Source organism: Patiria miniata, unplaced genomic scaffold (genome assembly GCF_015706575.1).
Source record: "Patiria miniata isolate m_02_andy unplaced genomic scaffold, ASM1570657v1 HiC_scaffold_5, whole genome shotgun sequence".
Taxonomy (NCBI): Eukaryota; Metazoa; Echinodermata; class Asteroidea; order Valvatida; family Asterinidae; genus Patiria; species Patiria miniata.
In genome coordinates, this window is record NW_024037072.1 from 20,374,835 (window position 1) to 20,395,133 (window position 20,299).

The following is a 20,299-nucleotide window of genomic DNA, read 5'->3' on the forward strand; positions in this document are numbered from 1 at the left end:
TAATAACCCTTTGACAGCGATTGAGGGCGCTCTCTCACAACACCTTGCAAGCTGGCTACGACACGTGCGTGCATGTTCGACACGATCTTTGTGCTGTTGACTGGTGGTTGTTTATGATCGACGACGACGAAAGTGAACCGGTGACGTCAAAAATGAAAGTTGTAGCCCTTGTAAGGTAATGATTTTACAACATTTTACGGCGCAACTGTCCATTGTCACCGGAAAGAATGTTGCAACCTGGCGCTACTTCAGCGGTTGTGACAATGTCAAGTTGTGTACAAAGTCTATGGAGAGTCAGTCAAGAACATTTTTAAGTATTTCCTAACACAGTAACAAAATTGGAAATATTTCTCAGTCCCAGATTCATGTCTTATCATTTTTACAATGACTGACCTTCATTAAGATGATATATGAAAAAAAAAAAAAAGTGTCAGGTTGCAACATTCTGTCCCTGTCACTTAATAATTTTCCCTGAGGGGTGGGGATTTTTGTCACTTCAAACATGTCAAAAGTGACAATCTCCACGTCTTGGGCAGTTTGGTAGTCCAATACTAGGACTCTACAAATCGCTTTTTTTTAAACTATGGATGGACTATCGCTCGACCATCTCCAAATGTTAAAAAAGGGGATTCGTAGAATCCTAGTTACTCGGACTATGTCTTGGGTGGGGCAGCCCGGGGACAGGGGGGGGGGGGGGGATGGGAACAATTGGTAATCCTTACCTTTTAGACCCCGTTCCTATAAAGTTAAATGAATCACCAAAACAGCTGACTAAATGACACTCAAAAGGGACATTCTGATATTTCTTGACACATTTGAACAGTTGGACAAATGTTCCCCCCCCCCTCCCCACCCCCGCTGCCCCAGGTCTGATGTCGGGATTTGGTCACGTTTTTCATGCCCCGTACTATATGGCAAGATGATCACTAGTGCGGCCCATGTATGTATGTTGGGGATCGTCACTTAAATTTTGCCCAAGGGGTGGGGATTTTGTCACTTCAAAAGTGACAATCCCCTGATCTTGGGTGGGGCAGCTGGGGGGGGGGGGGGGAACAATTGATAGGCGCATTAGCACAGAGTTTACTCCAGTCCTTGGTCATAGAAGAGTCATAGCTGATGTTGTCTCGATTGCTGCTATGAAGATTCTCTTGAGTCCTCTGGAGAGGTTTGGTCCTCTTCAGTTCATATCATTGAGCGCTCTCCAGGCAAGACCTTGATGTACCTTGATGTCTTTTTCCGAACTCGCCATTAATGATCCGAGGTACTTGAAGTCATAAAATTGTTTGAGTGGGGTACCTTCGACGGTCTTGAGCGGCTCGTGGTCTGTACATTGTAGGTCATGTATTCTGCTTCGTGGCTTTGAGGTGCAGGCCAACTTTTTTGCACTTAGTACATCTACTCTTAACAGAAGGGCCTGAGCATGCTGTGATTTCGTCTGATAGCAGAGCGATGTCACCCCAAAGTCCAGATCAGATAGTGCCACCGAACGATCATACAGAACTAACGGTAATGCCAAAGAATGGGTGAAATCTGGCCTACTATTTAGACCAAATGCACTCAAAAGACTGCAGTGAATAGCCAATCTGAATCAAATGAATACAATTTATTGTTTGTGCTTGTTTTCTTGATCCTGTTTTTGTTCCAATTTGATCTTAGCGGTGGCAAAGACAGCTGCTATAACATGATGCAGTGTGTAGCAGAAGGTCATGACCTGGTAGCGCTAGCAAACCTCAGGCCAAAACAGCAAGGTAAACAAGATCTTTTTAACCCTAACCCTTTGGGCTCTTTTAGTAGAAAGTATCCTGAATCCGCCAAAATCCATCAATTTTGCCATGCAAAAAAAAATGTTGGTGGCCAGCGAGTCCATCAGAATCCACAAGCTAGGCGGGAGTAAATGTGTTGAGATCCTGAATCCACCAAAGTTCCCCTACAGCTCAATATAGAGGTATCCTGAATCCATTAAAATCCTGCAGTTCCGCTAGGCTTACAATCCTGAACCCATCAAAATCCCCCAGTTTGTGCGATATGGAGGTATCCTGAATCCGCCGAAATCCCCCGAAACAGGGGTGTGGATTTTGATGGATTCAGGTACTTTAGGTTAATGATCTTTTTTTTAATGCAAAGAACTGCTCAAAATATTTCTCCCAACCTCAGAAAATCATCTCCAAAACTATTTTAATGATAAGCTGTATCCTCTCTGAGTGATCCCTGTTTACTTTTTCCAGGTCTGCTGCTTACAGGTAGCATCTTGACTTAGGGCGTGATCCCTGACTATACAGGCTTATGGCTTCTGACTAGCACCCCTTGAACAAATATGTTAACAGAAAGGGGAACTGCCGTCATAAGATCTGGATAGCTCTGTTGGTAGAGCACCGGAATGGCAATCCGGAGTTCACAGGATCAAATCTCTCTTCAGTCAATTTCTTTGTTCAACTTTAAAATGAAAAAATAAATTACGATATCCTTAAAGTACTATATCCTTAATTTTTTTGGAGGGGTTGAAAAGGATTCTGTGGAAAGTAAAGATTGCGGCTAGTGAATTCCACCTCTCTAATTTTTTTCCCCCTGTGTAAATATGATCCAGTCTTTTCAAGTAAAAACATATTATATTCATCGCAAACAGATGTACTTACCAAAGCTCTGCGCTGCAGGAATAAGCTGGTAACAAAATGGCAGGTCGCGTATTTTTGCTAAGGAGGATGTTTTTGTGCATGCGAAATTTCACTGCAATTAGCGTCTGGTCTTGCAGTGTTCGACCTTAACTTTTTTGTTCACTAGCCAGCCGGGCTACTGAAACGGACTCTTAACTAGCCTGCGGGCATTTTCACTAGCCCGCATTTTTTTCTTATCTCAAATACAAAATGGTGTATTTTCAGGCTCAATTCTGAGGCAATTTTGTCAGTGTTTTTAATAAACAAATCTAATAATTTAACCTTTTAAAACAGTTGATAAAACCAGACACAAATTGATGGGGTTTTCTTTCTGAATTTCATGATTTATTTCTTCCTGTCCTTTCATCTGTGCCGTATCCCAATAATTTTTAACTCACCAGCCGGGCTAGTTAAGGAATAGTTTGACTAGCCCGCCGCTGTTTTGACTATCATTTGGCTAGCGGGCTATCGCTAAAGATGAACCCTGGGTCTTGTCAGATAGACCCTACTTGCTAATCACATTTTTGTCTCTTTTTCAGCAGATGAGCTAGACAGTTACATGTACCAGACAGTAGGGCATCATGCCATCCAGCTGTATGCCCAGGCCCTGGGCCTGCCGCTCTACAGGGGTGTCATTGAGGGTTCACCTAAGGAACAAAGCAAGGATTACTCCATCACAGAGGGGGATGAAGTGGAGGATTTGTACAGACTCCTGCACAAAGTCAAGGTGTGTATCAATAGACTGGTCCATTAATTTACCCTAACAGAACTCAACCCATCAAACCCCAGCGGCATCTTTTGTGGTCAGGATGGGTACAGTAACCCTAGACTGACAGTCTTTTACATTGGGTTGGCACGCCTCCAGCATCAAAGTCAGAAATATGTGTGTGCAGTTTCCCATATGGTGTTTGAATTTGCCAGGATGGGTATGGTTCCTAGTAAATCATGCTAGGGAGTTTATGTCTGACCTTCATTGAGATAGAATATGATGAAAAATGTGGCATCAGGATGCAATTTTTTTTTCCGTTTAGAGTACGTTGATGCTTTTTTCATGATTTTTGGTTACACATTAATACAGTGACAATGACCAAAGTTTTGATTATTTAACTGTTATTTGTAACATGTTTGAATTCAGTCTGGTAAACTTTTAGGATTGAAACAAACAGATTTCTTTTTTGAAGAGAGACTTAACAACAATGAATTTGTTGTTTTACAAGCAATCATGGAAAGTTGATATATTCTAAGACGACATTCATGGAAATCCTGCACAGTCTCCCAGTTTGCATTCCAGTTTACTATACTTCATCTTTATGCGTGTACACATTTGCCCCATACCCATAATTGTTGCATGCTCAATACACCATTCATAAATACCTAAGACAGTTTACCCATTCCTATTGGTCGAGAGCCCGTCACGTGGCCGGTCTTAAACGGATATGATAAAGATATGGCTGGCTGGTCTTAAACACTTTTGCAGTGTCACTTGAAATTTGGACTTGAAAATTGGTTGAACGTTCACATTCCTCATCACGTACGTATGCATGAGCAATACTACCAGTGAATCAGTATTTCATAGTCCGAAATTCACACAACACCAGCCCAGCTGCGTTTTGTGCGACATCGCACAGTGCGCGCAACGTGCACTCCAATCTCCTTATAAGGTAATGATTCGTGGAGGGGCATTCCATATTATAGTCAGAGGGGTGTTTAAAAGAAACATAAAGTAAAATTGTTAAACAAAATGTTTGGCAACGTCTAGTTTTTGACTTGTTTTGATTTTTGGACCGAAAAAAATTTGTTTTTTGACCAAAAAGGTATTTATGAATGGGAATAAATATGTGTTTGGTCGGCATTAAACACTCTGTTTAAGACCAGTGGGAGTCCGGATGGGCGATAATTACCCTGCTATTCGCCTCGGGTAATTATCGCCCATCCAGACTCCCACCGGTCTTAAACAGAGTGTTATAATACCTCCCGAACACACATTTATTCCCTTATTTGTGATGCTGGTGTCAAACTGGATGGCTGGAAGGGAGTGGCGTCCCTTGCCTCAACGTAATAACTTGCCAGTTCATTGTAAATAGGCTCTTGAGATGTGTAGGAATTGGTCATGGAAAGCCCTAATGTTATCCTGGAAAAGTCCTGGAAAAGTCATGGAATTTCATATTAAGATTTCTGTTTTTTCCTTCTTTACAGGAAGAGCTAGGTGTAGAAGGTGTGTCTGTAGGAGCCATTCTGTCTGACTACCAGAGGGTGCGAGTGGAAAATGTGTAAGAAACAACTCCTCTATAAAAATCCCATGGATCTCTAAGAAAATATTGCATTGTCACACAGCCTTTTAGATAAAATTTAATGGATCAAACACCTAGATGTTCTTAAGACTGCTTATAATCTGATATATTTTTGGTTATCTTTATCAGGAAGGCTTGCAAGCATAAACATAAGTGGCTATTTTTACGGAAGCCATATTGCATTTTTCAATGGCTATAGTTACGGAATTGCAACATAACATTGGGAATCTATAAGGCTTTCAATTCCCAAAGCGATTGAAGCAATTTTGGTAGCTCAATGGGATAATGCGAGCATTAGTGTCGAATCGGTGAGAATTGTCTTTCTGTAGTTACACAAAAAACTTTTCCTTTTATTGGTTTCAATAAAATCCTACTTTTCATTGAAGAAGATGTAATTTTTCTTTCATATTCATGGCTCTGGAAGAATTTTTTTTTAAATGGAAGTAGAGTCCGAGAATCCTTTGGTCGATAACTGGAAATAATGAAATTTGGGACATGAGTTTGATTAGGGTCTCATGCAGGCCCCCCCCCCCCATATTAACCACAAACTCCAAAATGTTGGCCTAAAATGAACAGTACTGAACAAATCTAAACATTGGCCCGCCAGGATTTGAACCTTGTTCGTAGATTAGAGGTTGCAGGATCACTGTCTGTATCCTAACTGCCCAACACTGCTATTATCACACAGGTGTTGCCGACTTGGGCTTACCCCTCTGGCATTCCTATGGCGCAGAGATCAAGAGGGACTCCTGAAGGAGATGATAACGGCTGGAGTGGAGGCTATCATCATTAAAGTGGCAGCTATGGGTATTTGCTTTTTGAGAACTTCTTGTGTGTTGTGTTTAGTTTGCCTTTGTATTTTTGCCCCCTGAAAATGGATTGAAAAATAATTTAACCCACACAGTTCAATGTCTTAATACACAGGCTAGTCACCACAAGAGTCAGATCATATTTTAATCAAGCACCATGACTAGTCAAATTCAGTCAACAGACAAACACAGGCTAGTGGTAGGTACGGCTGGCTTATCAATCACCTACAGTCAAAGCATAGTTGTATTAAAGGGAAAATACAACATTTGCAAACATCAAAAAATAAAACTACCAAATCATTTTGAAATACCTTGCTGGACTGTTAGTGAATGACAGTGTAAAGCATGCTGTAAAATCATGGCACCTGGTATACTGTCATTTTCAAGAAAAGTGGTATTTTTGTATCAATTTCCAACGCTGATCGGCCGACCAGCGTTGGAAAAAACTGGTTTTTTTTTCAAATACTGGCCCCAGTTGACCATCGCACTTGTTTGCAATCGATTACACACCTATGAACGGGTACAAGCCAGCTAGACTGGTTCCCTGACCTTACAATTCCCCAATGTATGTAAACTGCTCTGTTTCTTCTTAAATGGAGTCAGGGAACCAGACTACAGGAAAATGATTGTTTTTCTTGGTTTTTATAGCATTTTCGAACCCAAAACCTCAAAAAAGTCAGTGTAACTATATTTGCTATATATTTCCAACCCCCCAATTCCATCCATTTCTGAAAATTACAGCAAAAGCAAATGATGTATATTCCCTTTAAGTTATATTAACAGTCACAGCCAGTCAATCCTGCTTTATGTTGGCTTGGAGCTCTTAACTGTTGAAAACAGTCACTTGATTGATTTTGACTGGAAGAACAACTACGCACAGAATGTATGTTTGCATGGGAGGGTTAACCCTAACCATCCTCAATCCTTCCAAATCTTCCTGGCAGTTTTGGGGGATTTTGGAAGATTAAGGCTCATAGGCAAAACTGTCAGTTGATTTGAAGGATGCATTGTGTCGAGTTCGTAGGCTGCACCCGGCATTGTTTATGTTGAGCCATGCATAATGAGCCCTGCATTGTGCTCGATATTATCCGCACTGTTTCTTAATAGCGATTGTTGGAGGATATTAAAGGATTGGAAATGATCACCCCCTCCACCATGTCTACTGAGTAAAATTCAAGAAAAAAGTGGATGATTTTGGAGAATTGAGGGCTTAATCAATTTTTTACAAGGTGGCAATTGGAGATTTTGCAGGATTCTGAATGGTTCCATTCAGCATGCAATTTCTTTTGTTATCGCAAGTGTTGTAAATTTTTTTATTTGCTATATAGGCTTGGACTCAAGGCACCTTGGAATGACACTACAGGAGATACAATCACACATGCTGCGCATGGTCAGTACCTAATACAGGAATAAATTAACTGGTTTCTAAAAGATGTGAATGCAAACTGTGTGTTAACTATTTCAAACAGGCAAAGTCCACGTATGGACTAGAAACAGTTGGTAAACTTATTTTGATGCTATGCATACAACTTTTATTTTCATTTCAACTTGATTTGATGGATTCATATTGTTAGCAGAAAACTTTAGAATCTTCCTTTTTATTTTGAACTAGTGATGCAAAATGCAAATTATATTTTTTTAAATTCAGCTGTAAACGAAAGTAGCACATTTAGTACCATGATCCGTACTATGTAAAATATTTTGTTTACTTTTTCTTTCAACAGCAACTTTTTGACATGATGTGACAAAGTTGCATTTATTTATTGTTTGAATGTAGATTCGTGTGCTATAATTGATTTATTCATGTGTTTCCTACTTTGAATCAGCAATTGCCGATCAACAATTTTATGTTCAATACTGGCTTCTTGGGTTCTTGCATGCAAGTTTTCAAGAATAATACCGGGAAAATTGGATTTGGCAAAAATTTATGTTGCAATTTTGACACCTACTTTGAGAGGAAATGTTAAGGAAAAAATGTTGCAACCTGACGCTACTTCGGCGGTTGTGTACAAAGTCTATGGAGAGTCACGAAAACTTTCTAAGTATTTCCTAACAGAATTGGAAATGTTTCTCAGTCCCAGATTCATGTTTTATCGTCATTTTTGCAATGACTGACCCTCATGGAGACGATATATGAAGAAAAAAGCAGTGTCAGGTTGCAACATTCTTTCCAATGTTAATAATCTAAACCTAATAATACTTGAACTCTGATGTGAAAGCATTTGTGTCGGACATCTGATGGCTAAGGATAGTGGAGTGCCGTGGCCTCGTGGTCTGGAGCATTGAATTTGTAGTCTGCAGGTTGTAGGTTCGAGCCCAGCCTGCCACTGTAGTGCGTGTGCCCTTGGGCAACGCACTTTGTCACTCATTGCTTCTCCCCACCCAGGAGTAAATGGGTACCTGTGAGGGCAGAGATGGTTACTGTGATTGATTTAGCTGTTTTGCGCTGAAATGGCAGCATCAAGCTGTATACTCCCCAGGGAGCTGTGATTGTCTTTGGAATGTTTCATTGGCCAAATACTATTGGATACGTGCACTTGATAAATTATTTACCATTACTGTGTTGTTATAGTCATTAAAGGGCTGGTTAGGTCTTTACATTGGCTCCCATTCTCAAATTGTCTAATTAAAACGCTTTATTTGTCACACATTTGTCAATCAAATTCAGCCTTATTATTCAGTGTTTCTTATAGTTGTGATTTTTTTCTATTTCGTTGCAGAAAGAGAAATACCAGTTGAATGTCTGTGGCGAGGGTGGTGAGTTTGAGACGTTCACACTGGATTGTCCACTCTTTGCCAAGAAATTGAAAGTGTAAGCTACATGTTTATTGAACAAATGTTGACTGCTTTGGTGTGGGACATTTAACAATTGTTGACTGCTGTGATGTGTGATATGGTGTTTTTAACACCTGAGGGTGCATAGCACCTGAGCTTTGCTGCCAGGCTTGAGATTGAGAGGTCGCAGTTCTCTGTTGCGAGGCGTGAGCCGCCCTGCACACGGACCCTACATGCGCGCGCAAGGCAGTCTATGATTTACATGCAACGCAGTGTATATGAGATAACTTGTGTAATGCAGTGTATGGGCTCAATGCACAACTACCCTCAACAGTAAGAAGGGGAGAGTTGGGGAAGACCACTGGGAGAGACATTCGAATGCATTGCTGACGACACCTGAAGCTTGTGTGAAGACGCTATGTTTTTTTGTGCACATTCAGAATAAAATATGTTGTGTGCACTTCACGCTGCACGCCTGCGAACCAGTACGCGCACATGGTGTGTCCCATCCACGGGGCTCTCGAAAGTGGTAAAAAACTGCCCTCTCTTGTTCACGCACAGAGCCCATATGAGGTACTGAATGTGCAATGTAGTGTTTATGAAGTAAACACGTTTAAGACTGGACATGGGGCTATTCTAGACCAATGAAATTACCCCCTCGAGACGTATAGCATCCTCGCCATATCCCGCAATACAGCAGTCAACAATTGTTTTGTTATACATGTATATCCTGCCAATAAATCCAAAAAATGTAACCTGCTTCACAAGAAATGAATTAAATTTTTCTTTTTTTAAGGGTAGCCTGAGATTTCTGAAAGCTTTCCTGCCAGACATGAAATTCTCCTTCATGCACTCAACAGGGAGACCTGTGAGAGAATTTTTGCAGGATAATAATGATTTGTGACTTTATATTACATACAATGTACATAGCCATTCCAAAAGCTGTTATCAACATATTACCTCGTTTATTAAGATAGAAGAGATTTGGGCAGCTGCACAAAGTTTCCCTAACAAAATGAAACTGCACAATAAGTTGAGTGACAAGTTTTTCACATTAAATATGAATTTAACTCTAGTTTATGTTGTTTGTGTGTTTTGTATCTTGTCCATTTCAGTAAACATCAAGAAATGGTGAATCACAGCGACGATGCGTTTGCACCTGTGTGGTACCTCAATCTTCTTGGTATGGAGTTGGAGGAAAAACAGGTTTGTAATTAAAGGACTGTTGCAGGGCAATAAAGCTGGAAAATTGGTCCACTTAAATTAGTCCGGCCAGTTGTATAATTTTTACAAGCACAGTTACGGGTTCTGTTACAAGTTCTGTCTTGAAATTTCAAATTGTAAATTTCACCAACTTTTTAACAGCATACCTGGGAACGACACTGATTCATTTCTAGACATGATGTTCATTGCCTTTCAAAAGCAATCTCATCCTCTTAAAAAAAATCTCAAAGTTTTTGTTTAACCATATCTACCCCAAATCCTTCAAAATCCATCCTTGGGCATTTGCGTGCTTAGTAACTCCTTGAAATTGGCCCATTTATTTGCAGTACACATTGTATTTTGATGGTTTCTCTTCTGTAGAGCTAAAACACTTATGGGCAATTCCACGGTTACTCACGTTACATTTTTGATCTACTTTTGAGTTTCCTTGGGCTGTAATTACATTACTGAAAAGGTTTAACAACTGTTATCCCCATGGTAGATAGAGTAGACCTAGACCTACCTAAGCACCAAAGATGACATCCAGAAAAATGTGTTATGTATGATAAACAAGACGCACAAAATCGGTTACTTATGTTACGAAAATGTAACGTGAGTAACCGTGGAATTGCCCTTATTACTTTACATAGGGCTTGATGTACAGAGAATCCAACATTGTTTACTGCATATAGGCTGGTTCACACTCAACGCAAAAGCGAAAGGCAAATGCAAATTTCTGGTATCGCGACAAGTTTTCAGCCAAGAATTTACAATAGTTGAACACATTTCAACTCCGACGAACTTTGCAGCAACTGTTTCATGATGTCAAATTTGATTCGCATTCACATGAAGTATAATTTGGCCTTATTTGTGCAAAATCAGGAAACTTTCTTACAAAAAGGCCTTGGGACCTTAAGGGTTTTTAATGCCGATATTACAATTAGAACAAAATGGCTGATTTTTGGAACCTTTATGGATGTGAATTGGTCTCTGAATTACTTTAATTCCATTATTTGCTTTAGAATGTTGCGGAAGCCTTTGCTGATAGGTTAAAGGGCATTCCCATGAAGCGAGGCTCTGACCTTCTCCAAGAACTTGAGGATTTAATGGATGAGGAATCACAAGGAAATCCACCGTGTCCAGTGGAAGATAGCAATCCAAATGAAGACTCAAACAGTACATCCGATGTTGGTAAAACAAAACATTTTTGTGCAATAGTTTTTTTTTTATTTCTTGATCTTTTTCTACACTAACACTTTAACAATTCACGTAATTATGGCAAAATGTTTTTTAGAACTTCTTCTGTAGGTAAATAAGGGTTTGTGGGTATTTGGAGAGAGAATAATCATCCTTATATTATCCTTAATAATCATCCTTACCATACTGTTTGTTGTACCCGAGTCGGACATTCCATTGATAAGTTGTGGCTGTTTGAAGTTCGCATTTATCAACATGTCAAAAAAGGGTCTTTAAAGTTTCGAAATTTTTATTCGTAAAAATAAAAGATGCCAATTGTTTTCCCTTTTAACACTTTTAATCTTTTATTCCGCAATTTTTATACTATTTCTTTAAAGAAAATATGCTATTTCTTAAAAAAAAAGACACCCATTTGTTTTTTTGCCTGTACCCAGTTCCATCCCATTTTGCCAGAACGCCTCACATTTATAAGACTGATTCACCCCCAAAAATCTCAGTAATACGACAATTTTTATGTTACATTCAATAAGGGTAAAGGTTGAGGGTTACTGAATATGTCCAGTGGGTAACCTGCACGAACTTTAGACGGATGCAAATTACTTATAGCTGTACTTTGAATTAACGTCAATTTTTTTTTTCAGCAACAGTTACATCATCTCCAATTTGTAAAATCTCCAGCGAAGGTTACATGTGGGTCTCGGGGCTAACGCCATCACGATCGGATGGGTGGACAATTATTGAGAGTACAGAGCAAGCAATGGAGTCTCTGAAAGGTAAGGCTTGTGATGGGTGTTTTTGTGTGAGACTCAACCACTTACTATTGGACAAAATGTTAACCACTTGATACCACAAACGTTGGCTGGGATTTGCCAGTTCACATCTGTTATAGCAGCGAGTACCACAAACACGTGTGTTTTTAAAAGAGCAAAAAATCCTGTTGTTTTGATGCAGAATTTCATCATGCATTGGAGTCAGGTTGGCACAGTGGTTCTTTCCTCGCCTTCCACCTCTGTGGCCCGGGTGCGATTCCTGCCCCAGCTGGTCTACATGTGGATTGGGTTTCCAGTCCCTACCTGATTCCGTGTGTTTTCCATAGAATATTCTCTGGGGTTTTCCTCCCACCTCTAAAACTGTAATTCCTTCCCACTGTCTTGTCGCTACTGGTTTCTTCAGGCTTGCGAGCTACAGTGCCTAGGGCGCTTTTGAGGAATCCTTGGTTTTATTACCAGAAATAAATAAATAATAATAACAAAAGTAAACATTTAGGTTTAGCTTCATTAGCCTGTAGGAGTGTTTTCAATAAAATTCACGTTTTTCCCAGCTTTTTTTCTGGTGACTTTTTCAAATAGAGGTTAGCTAAATTGATCATCTATATTTATGATTAAAATGTTTTAACTTTTTTACAAATTCATTGCGCAATGTCTTCTAGTTAAGTATATATCTTGTATTTGTGCATCTTTTTAAAAAGTTTCTTTGCTCATTCAAAATACCAATAAAAACATACTGACTGAAATACTATATTTTTATCTCAGAATGTCTAGGTAACCATGGATACGACCTCCTGGATGTTGTTATAGTTCACGTGTATGTCAAGGACATGTCCAATTTCTCCCAGATCAACTCGGTGTATTGCAGATACTTTCAGCAAAATCCCCCTGCAAGGTATACATGGATATATAGATGCAATCTGGACACAGATCCGCTGTACACTCACAGTGTCCCCCAGTAATGGCAGCAAATCATTGTGTCAGCTATTGTTCAGAGTAATTAACATGGAGGTGTTGTTTTAACCATTTCCTTACCATGTGTGACTTTTGTCCACAAGGGACTACCCCCTGCTGCTTACCAAAGGCGACTTTAGTCGACCAGGAAACCACACACCTAACACCCTCAACACAGATTTATTCACTGCTTTTCAGCTAGCTGGCATGTTGGTATGATTTGCTGCCCATACATCAACCATATACCAGCTGAAAGAGTTTTGTTTTCGGATCGTTCTGATGGTTTAGTTTGTTCATAGTGTTACCATTACAAAAATTTAAGACAAGTGCTTCAGAAGTATCCACGCCCAATTTGAGGTATGGAGTGCCATTTAGTCATGTAGTTAATGGCTTGCAGTTTGATAACTGGGACCAGATCAGCAAACAGCCATAACTTTCTTATTTTTACACATGTGGCCTTGATTTTTACATCACATAAAAGACTTATTCTCATTGTCTTCTTCGTACAGGTTTCTTTTGGCTTTCGAGCTACAGTGCCTGGGGCACTTTTAAGGAATTGTTTTCAACACCAGAAAGATATAAATATAAAAATATAAAATAAAAATGTTGGCGCAAATTTTCTGCTATATTTAGCACAACCTCTCTGCATACAGTCATGCAGTGTCATGAACTTGTTCTCTTGTATGTCCCTTAGAGTCTGTGTTCAAGTTGACCTGCCATGTGACACGGAGCTGCAAATTGACTGCTTGGCGCACAGAAATATCAGTCGAAGAAAATCCAGCAATGATGACGTTGAAGTAGAACCGGTGCACAGACACACCATGCATGTACGGAGTATATCCCACTGGGCACCGGCTAACATTGGACCATACAGTCAGGCTGTTCAGGTAGGAGAATATTTAACGCAAAAGAGAGTGGGCCATTATTTTTGTTTTTGGAGTATTTCTGTATTTTTATTTTGATAATTTAAGAAAGCAACTTCAACAATATCTACTGTGGTATCATATTTTATCTTCTGAATAGATCGGTGATCTCGTTTTCTCGGCAGGCATGATAGGCCTATGCCCCAGCACCATGCGAATCGTAGAGGGCGGTATAACACCGCAGTGCGCCCTCTCATTGCGCAGCTTACAACGATTACTGATGGCCATGCACCCGGGAGCATCACTGAGCACTGTTGTCTGTGGTGTGTGTTACGTGACCGACAGTCGGCATATAGATGTTGCAAGGAAACACTGGGAGAAATTTGTTAAGGAGGTTTGTGTTAAACTGATGACCAAATTGGTTAACTCTTTGCCATGAGTTGACGGAATTAAAACACTATGCTGTGACACACTCCATAGTTGTGTCCCCCCTGCTCTTCAACAAATTCCATTTATTTTTTTTTCCATTAACAAATTTTCATTTTGTTTGTTTAGTCTAATCAAAAATCTTCCTCCCCCTTTTCTTGGACGTCTGCAACAATGTGAGAAAAAGATTTTGTTTTGGGCACAAATGTGACTTTTTTTAAGAACACAAAACATATAGGTATCAACTGCAAAAAAAGGCAAAACGTGCGATTTGGGGATCACCTTTTTTTCTCTAAAATATGTAAGTAAATTACACTTTTACAAAATGAATGGGGCAGTACAAGTACTAGTACTCGGAATCATTTAAGTACAAAAAAAGAAGAAACAGACTTTTCACCAAAATAAATGTCTAAATTTCAAACCAATTTGCCCCACCCATTCTACATACTAAACTCACTGCCCCCATCACACTTCTCTTAACCAACACAACTTTCAGCCAATTACAATATGTTCGTAAAATAGACCCACCCAGAATAAGCTCTCCTACTTTACAACACCCACTTTACCCCAATCCTCCGCATCCCACTAACACACCCCACCCCAGCAACCCCATTCCACCTTGCATTTAACTATTCATTCAGATTTCCGTTTCCAATTGTTTTCCTTTTCAGGGGCATTCCCGTTCCGTCCGAGCCCACAGTGCGATGAGCTACGTAGTGGTGCCATATCTTCCTAAGGGTTGTCTTGTGGAGTGGCAGGTTGCGGCTTGTGTCGACTCGGAATCATGGCAAGGTTAGTCCAATATGTGAATTTTTTCATCGTAAGTTATTTAGTTCCCTGGTTGAGTTGAGTTCAATGCAACAATTGCTTGGTGCTGGATAGATAGAATTGAAACCTTTTAGTAGGAAATGTTTTTTTAACAAAAAAATTGGCGTATGTTTACAAGACTTCACAATGCATTTCTGTTTGATATTAGGTGTTAACAGTAACAGAAGTATGTTTAATTAAGAGAATAAATGTGTGCTTGGCCAGTTTTAAACACTCTGTTTAAGACTTCAACCGGTCTTTAATAGAGTGTTAAATACCGGCCAAGCAAGTATTTATTCCCATTCATAAATACCTTTTTGGTCAAAAAATTGTAAACTTTTGGGTCCAAAAGTCAAAACAAGTCAAAAATTATAGATTTCCAATGATTTTTAAACAATTTCACTTCTGTTGCTATATTGTGGTAGTGTCTATGTGGTAAACAACTCCTTATATGGAAATTGGCGCACGCGTCACACGTAATGCGTGATGTGGCGCAGAACGCAGCTGTGCCGGTATAGTGTGAATTTAGGACTATGAAATACTGACTCACTGGTAGTATTGCGCATGCCTATGTGAGGATTGTGAACGTTCAACCAATAAAACGGTGACTAAAAGGCACATATTTCCGGCTGTGAAATCAATCTCTGACTGTGCTCCGTGGTCAGACATGGGTAAAGCAGCTGCCTGAAGGCACCTTTACATGCCTTCAGCTGGACCACGTTGTAGCCGCATCCTTTGCAATTCAGTTTCTCAGCTGCGAGTAAGGGTGATTAGCCCCCCCCCCCCCCAAAGTTATTGGTAATTATTATATTAGTTATTACTGTACACTGGAGCTCTCATGTGTAGCCATGAAGTTCTTCGTAGACTGAACCCATAGTCCATCATCCATGTTTATGCTCTTTTTTTGAGGCCAAAGCAGTCTTAGTTAATCAACCCACCTGGCCAAACTTTCTGTGGTGCTCATTAATGCAGGTACAAGCAAGTCTGTACAGGGCAATGTATCAACCTCCCAACTGGAGATCAATATAGACGGTACGAAATCATCAGGGTTCATCATTTGCAGTAAGTCAACAATTTAATTTTATTCATAAACATTTTCATTTGGTTTCACGAAAGAAATTGGATTGTTGTTTACAACTGTTTGCACAGTTGCTTTTTCCTCCTGACATGATTTAATATCATAATAGTGCTTAGCCCATGATTTACACGCATGGAATCATTCTTCTTTTCCGCGCAAACCAAAAGCAGTAAGCACAGCGGAAAACGTTGCGACCATGGAGTGAATATTGGTTTAATTTTTTTAGAAAGTGATGCACCGTCAAAATGTCCCCCAGAGTAAACAGTGTGCAAAATATAATCACACAAGGAACATTATTTTTATGTTGAAAACCTTTTCTATTGAAATAGAAGAAAACTGCTGTAAACTGCTTACTGACTGGATTGACCTGATATATACAAATAAACCAGTTAGAGGACCAAACGTTTCGATCCTATCAGGACCTTTTTTCAATTTTTTTGATTTTTTCCCTCTTGTAAGAGTTGCAAGCACTAACGTACAGTGAAGGTTAGAGCAGCATTTGTATTTATTGGCATTCGATTTGTGTGTATTCCAATTCATGCAGGCATTACACCAAACATGTCTTCAGAGCTTCAACTCTTAGCGGTAAATCTACTAGATACCATGGGAGCTTGCTTAAAGGAGCAGACGTCTTCCTGGGATAGGGTCCTCAGTGTGCGTGTCTTCTACAAGCAGTCGGTGGTTGCCCGCGGACAGCTGTTAAATGGTAAGCAAGTGTTTTGTTGTAAAACAGAGAAATGAAGTGCCAGTAGGGATGTTAATCCCAAAGAGAGAATGTGTACCTCACAAAGTTTGTTTGGGGGGGGGGGGGCGGGCTGGGCTTTGAGATCCCCCCCCCCCCCATTTCTGCACAGAGTACGTATCCATGCCGATTATCATAATTAAGATGTCCTGTAAACTGTAAACAATGCAAACAAGTAAAACTATGGATATTTTATGTCATCTTTGTAAAGTATCCATACCCTTTACTGGGAGTGGCTTGAGCTGCAAAGATTTACCCATTGGCCCTTGTACCGCCCCAAACCACGCTGCCAGTTACTCCTCATACCGCCCCAGACCGCCCCAGCACTCTATGGTTTATGGATTCATGGAGGAGTAAATACATTGTAATACAATTTAAAGGGAAAATACAACATTTGAAAACATCGACAAATAAAATTAAAAGTTTTTACGAAATACCTTACTAGGATGTTGGTAAATGAGAGTCTAAAGCATCCTGTAAAATTATGGCACCTGTTGTGAAGTCATTTTCAAGAAAATTGTATTTTTGTATACATTTCCAACGGTGGTCGGCCGACCACCGTAGGAAAAACTTTACCATTTTCCAACTACTGCTCCAAATTACCCATTTGTTTCAGTCCAAATTTTGTTTGCTATTGGTTACATGTTCATGAATGGGTGCAGGCCAGCTGGACTGGTTCCCTTACCTTACAATTTTCCGGCATCTATAAATTGATCCATTTCATCTTTAGTGGAGTCAGGGAACCAGACTACTTGAACATTTTTGTTTTTCTTGGTTTTTCCAGCATTTTCGAACACAAAACCTCAAAACATGTCAGTGTAACAATATTTGATCTATTATATTAACCCCTCAAATAGTTCATTTCTGAAAATTACAGCGAAAGCCAATGATGTACATTCCCTTTAATACAAGTGCTAAAGTACTGGTTGCACTTTTTTATGTAAAAAGCAATAATTTGTGTAAAGAGCTGGTTGCGTTTACCAGAATTGTTGTGCATTTTTGATTGAAAGAGAAATCTTCAGTTTGATTTAAAAGCTGTATGGTCATCGCCGTCAACTCACGCATGGCCCAAATTTTGGATTAAGTTCTGAAAAAAAGTATCCAATTCAAATTCATGATGTTTAGAAAAAAACATCCGTCTTCCTCAGAAATTATTGGGGGTACCGGTAATTTCAAAGGCAAAAACTAAAACTGAAAGGCCTCACTGTAAATTATTCTGTGTGAAACCTTAGATGCCTTAGCCATCATTCTTGCACAATGCCAGTAATTGCTTTGTATGATCGCATTTGTTTTGTGAAAATCAGTGTCTTATTTGTTAATTTGTATGCTGAGGATTAAGGCTGAATCATTTTTTAATTACCGGGTAGCTCCTCAACTCAAGCAGTTTTCTCCTCAATTCTGGTCTTTTAACCCTAACCTTTCCAAGTCCATCAATATCCACCTATAGTAGTGGTGGTCTTGTGGATTTCAGCGGATTTGGTCCTAAAGCATTATGTGAAGCAGGGTCAGTGATGGATTTTGGCAGACTTGGTCCAGTACTTAGTAAAAGGCACTAGGGAGTTGGGGTTAAAAACATGTTTTTTGTTTTTCTTCTTTTTGACCCACAGCACTGACAGCAGAATTAGAAAAGGCATCATCAGCAATTCCTGCCTTATGTCTGGTACCTGTACTCTCTCTACCAGGTTCGTGTGTCATTACAGCTCTGGCATTCCTTCAGATGTAACACACGGATCAAGTGACATTGACAGATAACCAATAACAGGCTGTGAACTCCATGTGTGAACAGAAGGCGGTAGCTGAGAGCCCTGGTACTGGTTCTTGCACGTATGGTGTGAAATACGCACAATTTGGGCGATTCACAATGTAGTGCGCCACCAAGAGTTTGTCGCGGAGAGAGTCCATTAATTTTTCAAGTTTACGGTCGACAAAACACAGCCCATTTGAACGAGTGTCAGTAGACAACTTGAGCTAACTTGTTATAGATTGGGGCATAGCGTTCTGCCGCCTTAAAAAAACCCACCATATTGATAAAAAGAAAAGAAAAGGGCAAACAGATACTTGAATCATACGCTTACTAAACTACTGACCGAAAAAAAAACGAACGATTTCAAATGTCACGCGCTGCGAATTTGTTGACCATCTCCCACAATGCACTGGGAAAAATTAACTCTCCGTAGCAAACTCTTGGTGGCGCAATGCATTGTGAATCGCCGAATTAATCTACGATGGCCTCAGCCGAGCTCTATGTCTGGTCTGCAAAAAAATTAATACTCTTAAAAATCTCCAGAGGAACAAATTACACATCGACTGCAGTAAAAAAGGCAAGTCAGACGCCCAGCTGCTTAAACTGTCCCAAATACTTTTATTTATTGACTAGTAGTGAAAAAAACCACAGTGAAGCGAGTATTATCGATCACAACAAACTACACTCTGAAAAGGGCCACAAGAAGCAAAGTAAAATGTGTGTATTATTATAAGCGGTAAATATCTACCCACTCTCTACATGTGAATTATGTGTAAACTGAAATGGTATAAATAATCATCCATGGAATATAAGTTCCAAAAATCTTCTTTTTTTCACACCCAAAATAGCTGTGAATTGTGTTGGAAAGCAGCTTTGTAAATTTTAAGGGCATTATGGTACCCTTTTCACAATGAATGTTTTGAAAACTTAAAATGTTAGTTCCAGAGAGATTTATGTTTCGCTCTTCCCTGCAATCGACATACACATAGCAGCATGCACATGATATACAGCCCCACCCCTCTTCCCCAAAACAATATAATTTATCAATTCAACAATTGTTTCAATTAACATTGCGTTTTCTGTACAAGTAGAGAGTTGTTTTTGAAGTCACAATCACTGAGAAAAAATGACAATCATTCTTTCTACATCTATACAACATTTTTTTTTAAATCAATTTTTTTTTGCAAAGATGAACCATTTCAGAATAAAAAGTTTCCATAAGCAACTAATGTAGTCACTGGTTACTTTTGAATTGAAAATTGCAGACAGTTACATCAAAAATGTACATTCCTAAACACTTTGTGTTTCTCACTAAAAAGCAATTCAAGCGAGGAACAGACAATAAAAAATAACGGGGCAAGCCAAAAGAGGATCCAACGCAAACTGTTACATCTTTGTTTTCTACATGGCAGGATCCATCACAAGTCAGTTTCAAGTAACAGAGATTGAACATTTACAAAAGAATGTCTTAGTCATAGTTCAATTGAATGGCTTGTCATTTACTCGACTTGGAACTTTATGACTGTGATTGACTTGTGAGGACCAAATGCACTGTTGCTTGGAAGTTGATATGTCAAGACACAAGTGTTCAAAACGAAAGTCAGGCAAGATCATGTCGATGGGACAGTGAGTTCCAATTAAAGAAAAATATGTTTGAGCATTTTTGTGATCAATGACAAAAATATCACTTGTGGTCACAGTTGTCTGATGACTCGCACGCCGAAGATGTTATCAGAGGTGCAGACATAGACATACTTCAATGAAAATGACTTGAAGCTTTCATATTCCCATAGAGACTAGATTTTTTCTTTTTTTCTCTTCTTCTTTTGTCTGAGCATATTCGCCCTGAACAAGGCTAAAAGCCACAACAGGTTTAGGGCTACAAGAGACATAAAAAGAAGAGTATATAAGTACTCCGGGAAAACTGACGGTATAGGAATCAACATTCCCCTTGAAACGGATGAATGAAACAAGTTTTCATGTCCAAATCTA

General features: G+C 39.5%; 1 protein-coding gene across 1 annotated transcript; it reads left to right on the forward strand.

Moving 5' to 3' along the window:
• On the forward strand, positions 1 to 18,515 carry LOC119741281 (diphthine--ammonia ligase-like). The gene is made up of 17 exons (XM_038217035.1): positions 1 to 175; positions 1,657 to 1,748; positions 3,194 to 3,378; positions 4,848 to 4,921; positions 5,631 to 5,749; positions 7,080 to 7,141; positions 8,472 to 8,563; positions 9,642 to 9,732; positions 10,752 to 10,920; positions 11,568 to 11,699; positions 12,459 to 12,588; positions 13,342 to 13,534; positions 13,671 to 13,904; positions 14,608 to 14,728; positions 15,716 to 15,805; positions 16,366 to 16,527; positions 18,171 to 18,515. Exons 1-17 carry the CDS (start codon positions 114 to 116, stop codon positions 18,284 to 18,286), a joined length of 2,124 nt encoding a protein of 707 aa, XP_038072963.1. The 5' UTR covers positions 1 to 113; the 3' UTR covers positions 18,287 to 18,515.
• Positions 18,516 to 20,299: the final 1,784 nt, after the last annotated feature.

Excerpts from the sequence above, each read along its gene's own strand:
- LOC119741281 (XM_038217035.1), top strand. The coding sequence starts at position 114 with ATGATCGACGACGACGAAAGTGAACCGGTGACGTCAAAAATGAAAGTT. Across the intron at positions 1,749-3,193 it reads CCTCAGGCCAAAACAGCAAG|ATGAGCTAGACAGTTACATG; the intron begins GTAAACAAGATC and ends CTTTTTCAGCAG. Across the intron at positions 15,806-16,365 it reads ATCAGGGTTCATCATTTGCA|GCATTACACCAAACATGTCT; the intron begins GTAAGTCAACAA and ends CAATTCATGCAG.